This window comes from Desmodus rotundus, chromosome 12, assembly GCF_022682495.2.
Source record: "Desmodus rotundus isolate HL8 chromosome 12, HLdesRot8A.1, whole genome shotgun sequence".
In the NCBI taxonomy this organism is placed as follows: Eukaryota; Metazoa; Chordata; class Mammalia; order Chiroptera; family Phyllostomidae; genus Desmodus; species Desmodus rotundus.
Window position 1 is genome coordinate 38,674,991 of NC_071398.1, and position 16,572 is coordinate 38,691,562.

At 48.3% G+C, this 16,572-nt stretch overlaps 1 protein-coding gene and 1 long non-coding RNA gene across 8 annotated transcripts in view; one reads left to right on the forward strand and one right to left on the reverse strand.

Moving 5' to 3' along the window:
- Nucleotides 1-1,324: 1,324 nt before the first annotated feature.
- Nucleotides 1,325-16,572, forward strand: part of SPTBN4 (spectrin beta, non-erythrocytic 4) — a 70,004-nt gene continuing 54,756 nt past the window's right edge. For 2 of the 7 annotated variants that reach the window (XM_053914460.2, XM_053914462.2), the window contains exon 1: nt 15,959-16,398. Coding sequence is in view for 2 of the 7 variants with exons in the window: in XM_053914458.2 (XP_053770433.1) it covers nt 3,457-3,628; nt 15,473-15,624 (324 nt within the window). In the remaining 5 variants the exon portion in view is untranslated. Of the gene's footprint in view, nt 1,399-3,441; nt 3,629-15,472; nt 15,625-15,958; nt 16,399-16,434; nt 16,493-16,572 lie in introns of those variants that run through there. The other 5 variants (XM_053914458.2, XM_053914459.2, XM_053914461.2 and 2 more) reach the window with 5 other exon arrangements.
- LOC128779589 (uncharacterized) lies at nt 12,409-15,652 on the reverse strand. Its single transcript, XR_008425637.1, has 3 exons — nt 15,526-15,652; nt 13,347-13,484; nt 12,409-12,878 (listed from the first exon to the last, which is right to left on the reverse strand). It is a non-coding gene; the product is annotated as an uncharacterized lncRNA (long non-coding RNA).

Genomic DNA, 16,572 nt, shown 5'->3' on the forward strand with positions numbered 1-16,572 from the left:
CCGCTCCGCCCGCCACTTAGACTGGGAGGTGTCGCCGTATTTGACGGACAAGAAAAGGTGGCTCCAGTGCTCCGCCCCTGAGCTCTGGACCCCACCCAGGGGGCGGGGCGAAATCGGGCCACGCCCACCAGCCTCTCCTGGTTCACGCCCCCTCTCCCAGGGCCTGGAGGTGGTCTGGGGCTCACACCACGCCCCAGGGCCTCCAAAGGGAGAGAAAGTGAGGGAGGCCAGCGTGGGCGTGAGGGTTTGACACTGTGTAACTGTGTGTCTATGTGTCCGTGCGACTCTGTGTGACTGAGCACCCCAAAGAGAGTATGAGCATGGACTCCATTTGCCGTCCTCTGTGTGTAACACCGCGTTGCAGAGTGACACTTGTGTGACGCCCCAAGTGGCAAGCATCGACCTGCTTTTGTGTGACCTTGTGGCGACACTCTGGGCGACACTGTGTCAGCCTGTGATGCCATCTGCACCCACGACTCTGGGGAACATGTGAATGTGAGGCGTGTGTAATATGTCGTGAGAGTGTGTGACTCTGTTAGATGTGACAGCGTGACACTCACGTGTCACATAAGGGTTTGTGACACTGACCGCATTGCGTGTGTGTCTGTTACTGTTGTGATGCTGCTTGTGACCCCCTGTGACACGATGTATGAGTGTGTGATACTGCGGATGTGTGGCCCCACGTGAGTGTGACTGGTGTGACAAGTCTGAGTGTGTAAAAAAGAATGTGATACCCTTACTGTGTGATTGTGAAGTTGTGTGTGATGTGTGAATAATGGCACTCCTTGTGACACCCGCAGGAGTGTGGAACAATGCGTGTGTGTGTGTGGCACCGCGTGTGTGGTGGGGGTGGCACGGCCTCAGTGTCAGTGTGTGACGTTGTCAGGCACTGTGCCAGTGGGGGACCCAGTGCGGGCGTGTCATCGCGTGAGAGTTTGCACGTTTGACCCTGTGTGACCCCCACGTGGGGGGGTGACACTGTGTGCGTGTGTGAGTGTGGATAACGTTTGTGATACTGTATGTGACCCGGTACGTGTGACATTGTTAGAGTATGTGACTCTGTGTGATGCTACCTCTGGCCCCCAAGAGCGCACCTGTGTATCACACGCAGCGGCCAGGCGTGTGGCCGCGCGTGGGCCCACGCTGCAGGCGGCCAGGACCGCGGGGGACGCGGGCGGGAGGGGGTCCCGAGGGCGCGCGAGCGCGGCGGCCGCGAGAGCTGGGGGCAGGCGCGGCGGCGGCGGCGGCGGCGGCGGCGCATGCGGATCTGACCGAGCCGCGGGGCCGGCGAGGCCGAGCGGAGCCGGGCGACTCGGGACCGGGCCGCCGACGCTGACAGGGAGGGCAGTCGGACGCCTCGCGCAGCGTGGACAGCAGCACCGGCAGCCGCCCGCCCAGGTGAGCAAAGTGGGGGCGGAGAGCCCCTCCCTGCAGCATCTCCCCACCTGCCCGAACATCCCTCCCCCACGCGCAGGGGCGGTAGCCTGAGCCGCCAGGGTCTCCCTGGCTGGGGGGAGGAGGAGGGTGGAGAACAGAATGAACCCCCACCTCCAACCCAATTCAGTCTCCGCGCCGTGCGTGAGTCTTCCACCCAGGCCTTGTCCTTCCCAGGCCCCCTCCTTGGGAACCGTGACTAGACTGCAGGGAGAGAGAGGCGCGGCCTCTGAAAGGTTAAAGCATGTGCTCCCACCCTCAGCCTTGCACCCCACCAGCCTTTGCTGGGGCCACAAGACACCCCTCTCTACCCTTCACCCACCACCGCTTCCTTCTCCCTTCCTTCTCCATTCAGTCACGTAATGGCCAGAGCTTTCGAAGGGCTGTTCTCCTGCAGCCAGAGAGCTCACGAAGCGCCAAGTGCCATCCCGTTCCACGGTCCTTCAGTGAAGAAATAATTGTGTTCGCTATTTAACAGGGAGGGGAACTGAGGCACCGAGTTGTGAGCTAAAGATCCTGGGTTAAAGATACAGCAAGAATAAAGCAGGATTTGAACTTGTTTCTGTCTGACTCCAGCACAGGCACTTTGATTTGCTAATATATGTGACCAGAAGATGAAAATACTAGCAAAGACCATGTTTTGAGGGCTTGCGGGTACTAGCTACCATGTTCCCTGAATTATTAAATCATTGTATCTTCCAAACCCCCTAGGAAATGAGTACTGTTATCATTACCATTTTATAGATGAACAAATTGAGGCCCAAAGAGGGGAAGTAATTTGGCCAAGGTCACATAGGTGGTAAGTAGCCATGTGCCCACATAACTTTCCATGGAAGAAGGGAAGAATAACAATGGATTTTGGAATGTCCACCAAAAGAGAAAGTGTCCACTATACTGACTAAGATCTAGACCCTGCCTTCCTAGAATCTGGTGGGTTGGCAACTGTCTGAATCTTTGGGGGAGACACTGATTTCCTCCCAGTTCCCTCCTTTCTTTGTCTTAGAATCAAACTTGGATTCCTGGAGGGTAGAGGAGAAGTATCTGATGTCTCCTACCTCCTTAAATTTCACATTTACAATCTGACAGTGTTCTAGAGTCAGACACTGTGTCAGTTAGCAATTGCCACAATAATACTGCATAAGAAACCACCCTCAAACTTAGTGTCTTAAAACCCGTAAACAGTTGTGTAGCCATGGCATTGGGATCAGCGATTGAGGTTGGGCTCATCTGGCTTATCCATTCACAGGTGAGGGTGGGAGGGGGATGCTCGCCAGGGACCGCTCTCCTTGGTCTTGGCTGAAACACACAGGGCTGTGGCCCTGGACTAGCCTTGCAGGGCTTTTCTCATGGCTACGGTCAAATACAAGCAAAACCAGGCAAGGTCTCTCGAGTCCCAAGCTCAGAACCTACCAGCACTTCCACCTAATTCTGTTCATCAAAGCCAGGGGGCCAAACCCAGAGTAAAGCAGTGGGGCACGTCCCCTCTCCCTACTCTTCTGCCCCTCCCATTGCCACAGCAGGAGAACACCGAAGAGTCGTGTGAGAAAGGCTATGAGGGAGAATGGGAGCCATTGATGCAATGAATCATTCTATCACAGTGCCTGCGTTTGCATCCTGGCTACTCACTAGCTCTGGGGCCTCTGGCAAGTGAATTAACTCCTCTGTGCCTCAGTTTCCTCCTCTTACAATAGGCCTAATAATAGCCTATCTTTAGGGAATTTGTGGGAGTTAAATAAGATAATGCATACAAAGTACTCAGCACAGTGCAAGTGCTCAATACATGTTCATTATTGTTATTACTGCATTATAGAGTCATATCAGCAATAACGGTGACAATTTGCCCAGCCCCTACACTGTGCCAGCTTGTCATTATTATTATGCCCACTTTAGAGACAGGGAAACCAAGGATGAGAGAGAAGACAGGACTCAACAGCCAGTCACTGTACGAAGTGGGATCTCTGAGCTCAGTCCCTGCTGCCTGCCCTAACCTGCCTTTGCCCACCCCAGGCCTCCCCGTCCCCGATGGCGCAGGTGCCAGGAGAAGTGGACAACATGGAGGGCCTGCTGGCCTCTAACAACAACAACCCTGCAGCCCGCTGGGAGAGTCCGGATCGGGGCTGGGATCGGGAGCAGCCCGCGGCCTCCACCGCAGCCGCCTCACTGTTTGAGTGCTCCCGGATCAAAGCCTTGGCAGGTACCTGGGAGAGGGCTGGGGTGGGAGACAGAGGGAGGGAAGGGAGGGGACTGCTGGGGTGTTTCATGTGTACCTCACTGCCTGAGAACCCTGATGGCCTGGAGGATGGGAAGACAGTTACAAACACTTAGAACTTGAATATTTAGCTCAGCACTGTCTAATGGAACTTTCCACGACGGCGGAGAAATGTTCTCTACCTGTGATGTCCGATATACTAAGCAGTAGTAGTTGTGGTTACGAGCGCTTAAAATGCGGCTGGTGCAGCCTGAGGGACTGAATTTGTGATTTTATTTAGTTTTAATGAAATGGCCACATGTGGCTTGTGGCTGCTGTGTGGAGCAGTGCAGCCTTAGAACCTCAGAGATGTGACCAGTCCCTGAAACGTGCGACCTTGTAAGCATGCTTCCTTAGAATCCTGCAATGCTGAAATGCTGAAACGCTGGATTTTAGGGCCTTAGAATATCAGACTTGAACCTGAGACCTTTAGAAACAGAGGCTCCTCTAAACAGAATTTTATAATCACAGACCTTAGAAATTTTAATCACTGGCTCCTAGGATCTCAGGCCCTTAGAAATCTAAACTCTAGTACATATAGATCCTAGGGCCTTACAATCCTAACCCTTTAGAATTTCTTTTTAAAAAAAATAAAGATTTTATTTACTTATTTTTTTTATACCTTGGTTGGTGTGGCTCAGTGGATTGAGTGCTGGATTCAATCCACTGAGATTCAATCCACTGAGTCACTGGTTCAATTCCCAGTCAGGGCACCTGCCTGGGTTGCAAGCCGGGTCCCGCGTAGGGGGTGCATGAGAGGCAATCACACATTGCTGTTTCTCTCCCTTTCTTTCTCCCTCCCTTCTCTCTAAAAATAAGTAAATAAAATCTTTTAAAAAAGAAAGAAAAAGGTGAATCCTGAGAGAGAATGAGCAAACCTTCCTGCTTTAGCCCTGAAGCCCTCAGGGACATCTAGGGTGATTGGTCGCCTACTCTGATGTTTTAGAACAATATAAGCAGAGAGCAGAGAGCTATAGAGTTATAGAACCTTAGACCTTAGCGGGTAGGAAATGTAGACCCTTGAACCTTAGGACTGTGTATTCATGTGGCTTTACAACCTCAGAAGAGTTTAATCATCAACCTAAAAATTTATAAGCAAGGACCCTTCAGAGACATGTAACTTCACAATCATAAGCTTTGAAAACACTAAACCCTTAGCACCTTTGACCTGGAGTGCTTTACACATAAAATGTATATTGTTATAATCATAAAATCTTGAAACTCTAAAGTCAGAACTAGTTCCCTTAGAATCTCAGAATTGTATTAACTCAGCATTTGACAATCATGGGATCTTTGATACTAAGATTTTTGGAACTTTATTATTAAAAGATGTCAAGCAGGGTGTCAAACTCAAGGGCCTCTGGGAAAGCAGGTGATGCGAACAAGTGAGTGGACTGGGGGCGTGGTCAGCTGGTGAACAATGCCCTGGACACCAGCTCTTAGAAGCTTAAGCATTTGGGAACATACTAACTTAGGATCCCAGAATTTATTATTTCGTCTATGAAATATTTATTTGGTGCCTGCTCTGTGCCTGGCCTCTGCTGGACAATATGAGGGACATAATGATGACTGAGTCAGCTCGGCCCTGCTCCCACAAGGCTCCCAGTCCAGTGGGAAAGTTAGATCCAGCCAGACAGCGATGATGCAGAGGGGTCAGAGCTGGGATGGGGGAGGCACAGGCACAGGGGAAGCCCCGGGGCTATAGGAGTCCAGATGAGGTGTCTGATTCAGTCTGGAGAGTCCAGGAGTACTTCCTGGAGGAGATGTCTAAGCTGAGGCCTAAAGGATAAAGAGAAGTGAAACTCTGACGTGGAGAGTAGAAGATTATTCCAGGCAGAGGGGACAGAATACGCAAGACCTCCAAAAGTTGGGAGTGACTTGAGTAAGGAGGGTAAGTAAATGATGATGGGAGAGGAGCCAGTGGGAGCCACAAATTGAAGGGCCTTATAGGTCACCATAAAGGGTATGGGGACACCAGGGAGCTATGGTATGATTTCAAGCAGGGATGGAATGTGGTCACATGAAGACCAAGGACTCTTCAAATCTAGAATCACTGACTCACAGAACGTCTGTGCTGGACCTCAGACAGTATCTAGTCCAGAGAAATGCAGACATCCCCTTTAAGAAAAAAATGGTTCTTATATACTCTCTGTGCCTACTTAAATTACAACTGTAGTTTCTTAAACACACACAAACATACACTTCTGTTTATATGTCTTTTTTTCCCCTCACCCTGGGACATTTTTTCCCCATTGCTTTTAGAGAGAGAGGAGAGGAGGGAGGGATGAAGGGAGGAAAGGGGAGAGAGAGAGAGAGAGAGAGAGAGAGAGAGAGAGAAACATCAATTTGAGAGAAAAATATCAGTTGATTACCTTCTTGTAAGCACCCCGACCGGGAGTTGAACCAGCAACCTGGGTATGTGTCCTGACCGGGAATCGAACTGGCAACCTTTTGGTCTACAGGACAATGCTCCAACCAACTGAGCCACATTGGCCACAGGCTGTTTATATCTCTTGTGCTTACACTTCTCTACAACTAAAACACATAACACTGGACTCCAAACCCAATCCACAAAGCCAGTAACATTCATAGTAACAGTAACTTGGGGACGCTGCTGTTCTGTGAAACCATATTGCTGCTCAAAGTGCTAACGTGACCTGGGCTGCTAGGGTGCATTTCTGTTTATACCCCTTTGCCTGCTTTTCTCGTGGGTTTTGTTTTTTTTTTCATATTCAAACTAAGGCCAAACCTTTGAGCAGAGTCCTCCATAATACGCTTTCACATGAAGACATTTAAGGAATTGTCTGGACCATCTCTCGGGAAAGTTCCCTCAGTCACATCCCACATTTGTGGCTCGATGTTGTCATCATCTGTGTGAGGCCCTTCTCCTCGTTATCCCTCTGTTTATTCTCTTTTATTTCCACGTCACACCAGGGCCTTGTCTGGTGCCATAGGCAGTCATCCTGTCCTTCGCATGTGGATGAATTTACAGAATGTGCATTGCTAATTAGTGTGTTCGCAGACATATATTTTAACTCTCTATTGAAGCATTACATGCATATAGAAAGGCAGATAAATCATGAGTGTCCAACATTTCCACAAGTGAGCACCCCCTTGTAAGCAGCCCCTGGATAAGGAAGCAGGATACGACAGCACAGACAAGCCCCCCTCTGGCCACCCTGTATCGCTGCACCCCAAGAACAACCACTGTCCTCGTTTCTATCAGTGCCCATTCCTTCCGCTAGTGCTTGCACTCCCTGTGAAAGAATGGAGCCGTGCAGCGTGCACCGCTGTGCGTCTGGCTTCCGTCACTCAGCCCTCCGCCGGTGAGGCTGCTCCATGTTGGCCTGTACTTGTAGGCGTCCTTCCCTGCTGCGTAGCAGGGACCTTCCACCCGACAAAACATACGACACCTGACTATTTAGTCAGAGACACTGACCTCTTTTCCCTTAGATTGTCAAATAAAAAAATGACAACAGCCAACAGAACTCTAGCTGTCCGCTATGAATGAATCAAAATTATACCTGTTTTTGGTCAGATTGGCAAAAAATACAACATATCTTTTGGTGGGCTGCAGAATTTTTGTGATCAGTTGATGTGTGCCGCGAGATGGAAAAGGCTGGAAGTCGCTGCTGTGTAGTACTCCAGCATGCGACTCCGCCTCCGCTTGCCCGGTGACCTGTCCATGAGCACTTGGGTGGCTTCTAGGTCAGGACTGTCACACACTATTGCAAACTAGTGATTGCTAGTACCGTGAACTACTGCACACGAAACTATTACAAGGAATTGCTGCTCCAAACTTTTTAGTGCATGTTGGCGGTGGGCAGAAGCACTCGTTTCTGGTTGGCTTGCCCCGCCCACCCCCGCTGTGACGTTGTTGGCTCACAGGGTAGGTGTATTTCTAACTTTAGTAGAAACTGCCAGTTTGTAGCATTTTACATTCCTCCCAGCAGTGTCTGAGTGACTCAGCTGGTGTGTATCCAAACTCGCCGTGCTCATGCTTTTTAATTTTAGCTATTTTGGTGGGTGTGCATTCTATTGTGACTTCACTTTGTATTCTCCTGATGACTGATAACAACTAATGACGTGGAGCACCTTTTCATATGTTTATTAACTATTTGAATATCCTATGTAGTGCCTCCTCAAGTCTCTTGCCTATTTTCCTGCTTTTTTCTGATGACGTTTCAGTTCTCTTATGAGGCAGGAACCGCCCTCCCCACCCCCGCAAAAAAAAAAAAAAAAAAACCCAAACCCGGAAGTTATTTATAAAAATTGTGTATGTATTCTTACATGTTTAAGCTTCAGGCACCTTCAAAGTACTCTCCATATGATGCAATGCACCTATTGAAACATTTTTTTCCACTGGTCAAAACACTTTTTGAACTCGTGGACTTTGATGCCTTTTAGTACGCCTGCCATTTTTTGTTTCACCTCTTCCGCACAGACAAAATGTTTTCCTTTGAGGACGTTTGTCATCTGGGAAAACAAAAAAAGTCACTTGGGGCAAGATCACGTGAATAGGATGGGTGAGGCATGGGGTTAATGCAGTTTTTGGTCAAAAACTGCTGAACGCACAGTGCAGTGGGGCGGGTGCATTTTCATGAAATGGGCAAATGTGTTGAAAGTGTCTTCAAAAAAATTCACTGAAGCCAAACACAGCCTCTCACAACAACGCCAACTGGTGCACTGATAGAAATGGGTTCCTAGAACACTCACCTAGTGGAGGAAGCCAGCACTACAAGGGGCCGCCCTCCAGAAAGTGATTCTATATTTTGGGGGCTCCCCTCAGATTTTCTGGGTCCAAGTCCTTTGTCAGATATATGTACTATATCTTCTCCCACTTTATGGCTTGTCTTTTCATTCTCTTAATGGTGCTTTTTGAGGAATGGAATTTCTTAATTTAAATGTAGTCTAATTTAATAATTACTTTCTTTTTTAAGTATATTTTATTGATTATGCTATTACAGTTCTCCCGTATTTTTCCTCTTTTTAATTCCCCTCCACCCTGGACCCCCCTCCCACCAGCATTCCCCCACCTTAGTTCATGTCTGTGGGTCGTACATATAAGTTCTTTGGCTTCTCCATTTCCCATACTATTCTTAACCTCCCCCTGTCTATTTTGTACCTACCATTTATGCTTCTTATTCCCTGTACCTTTTCCCCGATTCCCCTCCCCCTCCCCACCGATAACCCTCCATGTGATCTGCATTTCTGTGATTCTGTTCCTGTTCTAGTTGTTTGCTTAGTTCATTTTTGTTTTTGCTTTTTAGGTTCAGTTGTTGATTATTGTGAGTTTGTTGTCATTTTACTATTCATAGTTTTGATCATCTTCTTTTTCTTAGATAAGTCTCTTTAATATTTCATATAATAAGGGCTTGGTGATGATGAACTCCTTTAACTTGACCTTATCTGGGAAGCACTATATCTGCCCTTCTATTTTGAATGATAGCTTTGCTGGATAAAGTCATCTTGGATGTAGGTCCTTGCCTTTCATGACTTGGAATACTTCTCTCCAGCCTCTTCTTGCCTGTAAAGTTTCTTTTGAGAAATCAGCTGATAGTCTAATGGGAACTCCTTTGTAGGTAACTGTCTCCTTTTCTCTTGCTGCTTTTAAGATTCTCTCCTTATCTTTAATCTTGGCTAATGTAATTGTGATGTGCCTTGGTGTGTGCTTCCTTGGGTCTAACTTTGGGACTCTCTGAGCTTCCTGAACTTCCTGGAAGTCTATTTCCTTGGCCAGATTGGGGAAGATCTCATTCATTATTTTTTCATGTAAGTTTTCCATTTCTTGTTCTTCCTCTTCTCCTTCTGGCACCCCTATGATTCGAATGTTGGACCATTTAAAGTTGTCCCAGAGGTTCCTAAGCTTCTCATTTTTTTGAATTCTTGTTTATTCATTGTGTTCTGGTTGAATGTTTATTTCTTCCTTGTGTTCCAAATTGTCAATTTGAGTCCCAGTTTTCTTCCTGCCACTCTTGGTTCCTTGTCTATTTTTCTTTATTTCACTTTGTGTAGCCTTCACTTTTTCCTCTATTTTGTGACCATACTCAACTATTTCTGTGAGCATCCTGATTACCAGTGTTTTGAACTCTGCATCTGATAGGTTGGCTATTTCTTCATTGCTTAGTTGTTTTCCTGGAATTTTGATCTGTTCTTTCATTTGGGCCACATTTCTTTGTCTTGCTGAACCTGTTCCATTGTAAGGGGTGGAGCCTTAGATACTCACCAGGACGGAGCAACTCCTGTTGCTCGGTAGTGGTGCTGGCTGTGGGGGAGGAGTCAGAGAGGGAATAGTGGCACGTTCTTGGCTCTTGGCTAGCTTTCAGTCACTTCGTCCGCTACCCACAAGCAAATTGGGCCCTTCTGGTGCTGATTTCCAGGTGGGTGAGTTTATGTATGTTCTAGGACCCTTTGGAACTCTCCAACAATCTCTCCTGTGAGGCTGAGAGTTTCTCTTACCACTGCAACCACCACAGATTTTTGGAGCCAGAGGGTTTAAGGCTTTATTTCCCCGTGCTTGAACCCTGGGTTGCATGGTCTGTCTTGCTCCCCAGTTGTTCCTCCCGGTTTATCTGCACACAAATATGGGACCACCAGCTGCTGCCTCGCCCGCCCAGTCCTCCACCTGCTGCCTTGCAGCACATCCTCTCCGCCCTGACTATTGATATCCACCCCTCCTACCGGTCTGGTTGAATGTTTCTTCTTTAACTCCTTGGTTGTTGGACTTCCATATAGTTCAATTTTCTTGTAGTTCTGGTTGTTTTTTTTTGTTTTTAAATTTGTTGTTGTCCTTCTTTTGGTTGTGCAAGGAGGCAAAGTGTATTTATCTACGCTTCCATCTTGGCTAGAAGTCATAATTACTTTCTGTATGGCTAACATTTTGTCTTCTTTAAGAAATATTTGCCTACTACAAGGTCATGGAGATATCTTTGATGTTTTCTTCTAAAAAGCCTTGTTGTATTCCTTTCACATTTAGATTTATAACCTGAATGATATTTATTATATTTATTATTGTGTATTACTGTGTATGGGTCAAGGTCTCCCCCCCCCGCCACGGCTATCCAGTTGACTCAGCTCCATTTATTGAAAATAGTTTCCTTTTTCCACCTGAACAGCAATGCCGCTTTGTCATAAATCTGGGAGCCCAATATGTATGTTTGTATGTGCAGGTGTTGTTGATTGATGCAAGTTTCGCCATGTTCTAGATTGCAGTTTTTGCATAATTTTCTCATTCAGCACTATGCCTTAAGATTCATCCATGTGGCTCTGTGTACATCGAATCCATTGCTTCTCACTGCTGCATGGAGTCCATGGTGTGCATTCATCATATCTGACCCGTCCCCTTCCCAGTGATGGACAGCCAGGCTGCCTCCAACCCCGAACCTGCTCCTGGCCACCTCATCCCCAAATAGCAGTGCATTGAACATCCTTCCACATGCCATTAACCAGTGTGAAAAAAGTTTTGGGGACACGGAGAGAGAGGAAAAAATTGCTGGGTCATGGCGCTGTGTACTCATTTAATTTGACTCTGATTGTTTTCGGAATGGTCTCCCCAGTCTATAACTTGCACCAGTAGGCATGAGGATTATGATATTCTCATATTTCCACCAATACTTGATATTCTCCAGCTTTCTAACTATTCCAGAACTAATATCCAAACACATCATTTACATATTAAGTCTCTCTATATCCTTTCTCCTTAACCAGTGATGGACAAAGGAGTAGTTCTTCCTCTGCTGTATGGAAGTCTCAATGTGTTAAAGATATGAATAAAGTCTTACTGCAAGGAACTGTATTTCACTTGTGATGGTGACTTCCAGAGCGGAGAAGTATATACGAATGATAACATAACTCAATATGAGCACATGGCAGAGGGAGGACAATTGTCACTTGGCGCAGAGTCCTGAGAGCCCAAAGTATCTGTGCCAGCTAGAATCCTGTCAGGAAGAAGATGGCCCCTCAAAGGGATAAAATCAGGGAGAATTCAAAGAAGGGGCTATATACAGAGGTGTGAGCCGTGGAGACCCCCCAGGGGATAGCACAGGGCAGGGCAGGCAGTAGTGAGACAGGAAAGAGGCCTCCCCAGCAGAAGCAGGGGATGCAGCAGAGGAGCCAGTCACTGCTGGAAGCTGGTTAGGCAGGGAGGCAATGCATTTCTTGGCGTTTCTTCTCTCCTCTCATCTGCTATCTGAACCCAACAGAAAGTCTCAGGCCTTTGAGGGCTGGGGAGCCCATTCATACAGTCCACACCGGAGCAGGTGCAGAAGAGTTGTGGGTGGCACTGGAAGGGCAAACGAAGATGTCCCACAAGCTAGCCAGACACACTCACCAAAGGCAACATTCCACATCATCTTAGGTCAGAAGTGGCACTCAGAGACACATTTGGTTTCACTCCCACTGTGTTTTATAAAAACGAAAATCCATTGCCAACATTTAAAAACAGGGAGACTTTGCCCTGGCTGGTGTTGCTCAGTGGGTTGAGTGCCAGCCTGGGAACTAAAGGGCCCCAGGTTTGATTCCCAGTCAGGGCACATGCCTAGGTTGCAGGCCAGGTCCCCCGTAGGGGGTGTGTGAGAGGCAACCACACATTGATGTTTTTCTCCCTGTCTTTCTCCCTCCCTTCCCGTCTGTCTAAAAATAGAATAAATAAAATCTTTAAAAAAAAAGGGATACTTTGTCTTTTTTTAAAGATTTTATTTATTTTTAGACAGAAGGTAAGAGGGGGAGAAAGAGGGAGGGAGAGAAACATCAATGTGTGGTTGCCTCTCACACGCCCCCTTCTAGGGACCTGGCCTGCAACCCAGGCATGTGCCCTGATCTGGGAATTGAACGCGTGACCCTTTGATTCTCAGGCTGACACTCAATCCACTGAGCCACACTAGCCAGGCTGTCTTTTAAAGAATGCAGATTTTTGGCTTCTTGTGGAATATCACATGATATGGCAGCACTGGGCCACCATCTCCAAGGCTCCAGGCACAGGGGCCGAGCGGCTGCTGCCCCCTTTGGGGAGGGCCTCGTTTTCTCCTTTTCAGAACCTGCCTGGCCCCCGTGGGCACTTCAGTTCCGGACCTTTCAGTTCAGCTCCATGCTAACAAGGTTGTAATCACAAAAACTGATCTCTCACTGCACAGTCCTTTATGCAATTGCCATCCATATGGTCCAGGATGTGTTTCTATTAGTTTTCTTTGGGTATCATCTACATGAATGACAAAATAAAAAATATTCTCGTGGATATTTGTCCTTCAAGCATGAGTCCCCAAACATCTAGAGTCCCTGGGGCCCACTGCAGAAACCCTGGTCTCTTCCAAACCCCTCATTTGCAGCTGGGAAAATGGAAGCCCAGAGAGGAGAGATAACCTCTCGAAGTCACACAGCCGGTCCTCATAGAGGCTGGGCTGACTCCAGTGGTCCTCTTTCTGGCACCACTCTGGGGAAGCACCAAATTACCACTTTGGTGTCAGCATTGGCCAAATCTGCTGTTGGCATGGACATCAATGTTGGGAGGCAGAACAACCAAATACCCAATACAGCATCTTTTCTTCATCACTTCCTCATTCATGTCCTTATAAGTGTGACTGCTAAATTATTTGGTAACAAAATGTGAATAATATCTGTACAGGCTAAGCTGCTATAACCAAGAGACCCAAACAATACAGTGGCTTACAGGAGCTAGAAGCTTATTTCTCTCTCCTGTGTAGTCCCTTAATGAGCAGCCTTGTTGGCAGAGAGGTGCGGGTCCAAGCCGTCAGTGCGGATCCCAGGTTCCTTCCATCCTGTGTTCTGTGGACCTTGGCGTGCAAGCCTGTGGGAGTCAGGGGAAGAGAAGGCAGGCCAGGCAGCAGTTTCCTCTTTTGGTAAAAGTATAAATTATGAAATAATTATAGATTCACAGGAAGTAGCAAAGAGAGTATGGGTGATAAAAAGACAAATAACCCAATTAAAAACGGACAAAGCTTTTCATAGCTATTTCTGCAAAGAAGAAATACAAATGGCCAATAAGCATGTGAAAAGATGCTCGACATCATTAATCATTAGGGAAATGCAAATAAAACGGCACTGAGCCCTGGCTGGTGTGGCTCAGTGGATTGAAAGGTCACAGACTCCTGGTCAAGGCGCATGCCTGGGTTGCGGGGCCAGGTCCCCACAGTTGGGGGCGTGTGAGAGACAATCCCTCATTCAGGTTTCTCTCCCTCTCTCTCTCCCTCCCTTCCCCTCTCTCTGAAAATCAAAAATTAAAATCTTAAAAAATAATACTAGAAAAAACACACTGAGATACCACTTCATACCTACTAGGATGACCATTTTTTAAAAAGCCAGAAAATAACAAGTGGGGGCAAGGATATGGGGACATTGGGACCCTCACAGACTGCTGGTGGGAATGTAAAATGGTGCAGCCACTTTGGAAAACAGTCGGCAGTTCCTCAAAAGTTGAAACACAGAGTTACCTTATGACTCAGCAGTTCCACTCCCAAGTATATACACACGATAACTGAAAACAGGTGTGCACAGAAAAACTTGTTCATAACAGTGTTATTCATAATCGCCAAAAAGTAGAAACAACCTCAGCTGATGAATAGACAAGCAAAATGTCGTATATCTACACATGTAATATTATTTGGCCAGAAAAAGGAAAAAAGTACTGATATGAGCTGCAACATCGATAAGCCTTGAAAACATTACGTGAAACATTAAGTGAAAGAAACCAGACGCACAAAAGGCCATATCGTGTGTGATTCCACTTATAGAACATGTCCAGAATAGGGAAAGCCACGGAGACAGCGCATGTATTAATGGCGGCCTAGGCCGAGAGAAGAGGGAGTGCGGAGTGACCGCTCACAGGAGCAGAGGCTCTCCCTGGGGTGTTGAAGATACTCTGATATTAGTAGTGGTGATGGGTGCACAAGTCTGTGAATATACTAAAAACTACTGAATTTACACTTTAAAATGATGAATTTTGTATTATGTGTATCATAGCTTATACTAAAGCAGTTATTAAGAAAAGAGTAAGAGGCCCCCAAACAATTTCTTTGTAAGTAAGCAAGGCAGAAGGTGCACGCGTTCTTCCACCCTGCCCTCCCGCCCTCCCCGGGGTAGTGTTGCATGTGTGTAAGCAAATCAGGACATCACTAAAATTAAATGACAAAGTTTTATTCAAATATCTTAAGATTTGCTTTCTGGAAACAGTACTAGGTAACACCCAAAATGTTGCGAAGAAAAAGGAAAAGTTGAGTAAAAAGTACATGCCTTCTTCTCCCCTGCCCACAGCTCTGCCCTTGAGCTTTGTCCTCTCTCCCCACGGTCCCTTCCCCAATCTCCTCCCTGGTGTCCTGGCTGCCACTCTTGCTCTCTGACCCACGGTCCCCACCGCAGCCAGAGAAACTCCTGAAACACAGCTGTCATCCCGCCCCTGGGCCTGGGTCCCTCCACGGCTCCCCAGTGTAGTATTCTCTGTGCCACGCTAAACCTGCCCGGATTCAGAGCCTAGGACAGTGGGGAACACACAGGGGCGTGAATGACCGAACAGAGCCAACTGCGGTGGGGAACAGGGACGGCTTCCTGTGGAAGTGAGACCTCAGGAAGACTTCTAAAGGACAAACTAGGCCATCGTCAGGTGGGCAGCTGAGGGTGGGGGAAGGCGTCCCAGGCAGGAGGAGCCCACTGAGCGAAGACTTGTTGTTTGGGGGAGCTGGTCCTGAGCAGTGAGCTGTGGGGGGCTGGAGTGAAGCTGGAAGAGGGAGTTCTGGGGAGGCTCCTCGGGGAGGCGGGGGCCCATCAGAGCCTGTCCTTCAGATGAGCGGGAGGCCGTGCAGAAGAAAACTTTTACCAAGTGGGTGAACTCTCACCTCGCCCGCATTGGCTGCCACATCGGGGACCTCTACGCCGACCTCCGGGACGGCTTCGTGCTCACTCGGCTCCTGGAAGTGCTGTCGGGGGAGCAACTGGTGAGGGGGCCCGGGGGGCTGGGGGAAGGGAATTGGCCCTGGGGTCTCGGTCTGGTCTAGGACTGGGGCCTGGCTAATGGTTGCGCGGAGCGTCCTAGAAGGTGCGGGTGAGAAAGGGGCCCCTCCCTCGAGAGGGCGGGGCTGTGGCACAGGGGTGGAGCTTAGTTGTGTGGACCCTGGGGGCGGGCCTTGGAACAGAAGATTCTGTTGAAGGTGAGTGCCGGTGGCTGGGGCGGGACTCTGGGCCTGGGTGGGGCTTCGTTGGAAGGGGTGGGGCTATGAGAGAAGGGAGGAGCCTTATTAGAAGGGACAGGCCTGGGCGGTGAGGGCCAGACTCTGTTGAGGGGGCTTTGTGGATGAGGGAGCGGTTGTCATCGGAGGGGAAGGCTGTGGTCGTGGGAGTTGGGATCAGACAGAACTCTTGAATGAATGTGGCTTGTTGTGTGGGTCACAGTTTATTTCTGGGCTTGGATGGTGCTTCATCGGGAAGGATGGGGCTCTGATGAAGCTAGAGATTCATTAAAGGTCTGGAGCCTGGAGCTCAGAAGTCGTGAGGGTCTTGGCTGCAGAACAGAAACAAACTGACATTGAAAGGAAGACCTTGAACAGGTCTTGGAATAGGGCGGGGCTTGATAGGAATGGGCGAGGCTCCAGGTGAGGGCCTGAAGGGGTGTGGCTATGGAACTAGTAGCAAAACTTTGGCAGCCGAAGGCAGAGATCCAATGGAAGCTCGGAGCTCTGGCTACATGCAGGGGCGGAGCTTAACGATAAGAGGTAAAGTGATCCGGTCGGAGGTGGGGCTTCGGTGGAGGCGGTAAGGACAGACACCGGAAGCCTGGAGGGGAGCTGGGTCTGGCCTTGAGAAGGGGTGGGATTCTTTAGAAGGACTGGGTCTTGGGTTTTGGATAAGACTGTAGGGGCGTGGACTGGGCTTGGGTATCCAGGAGG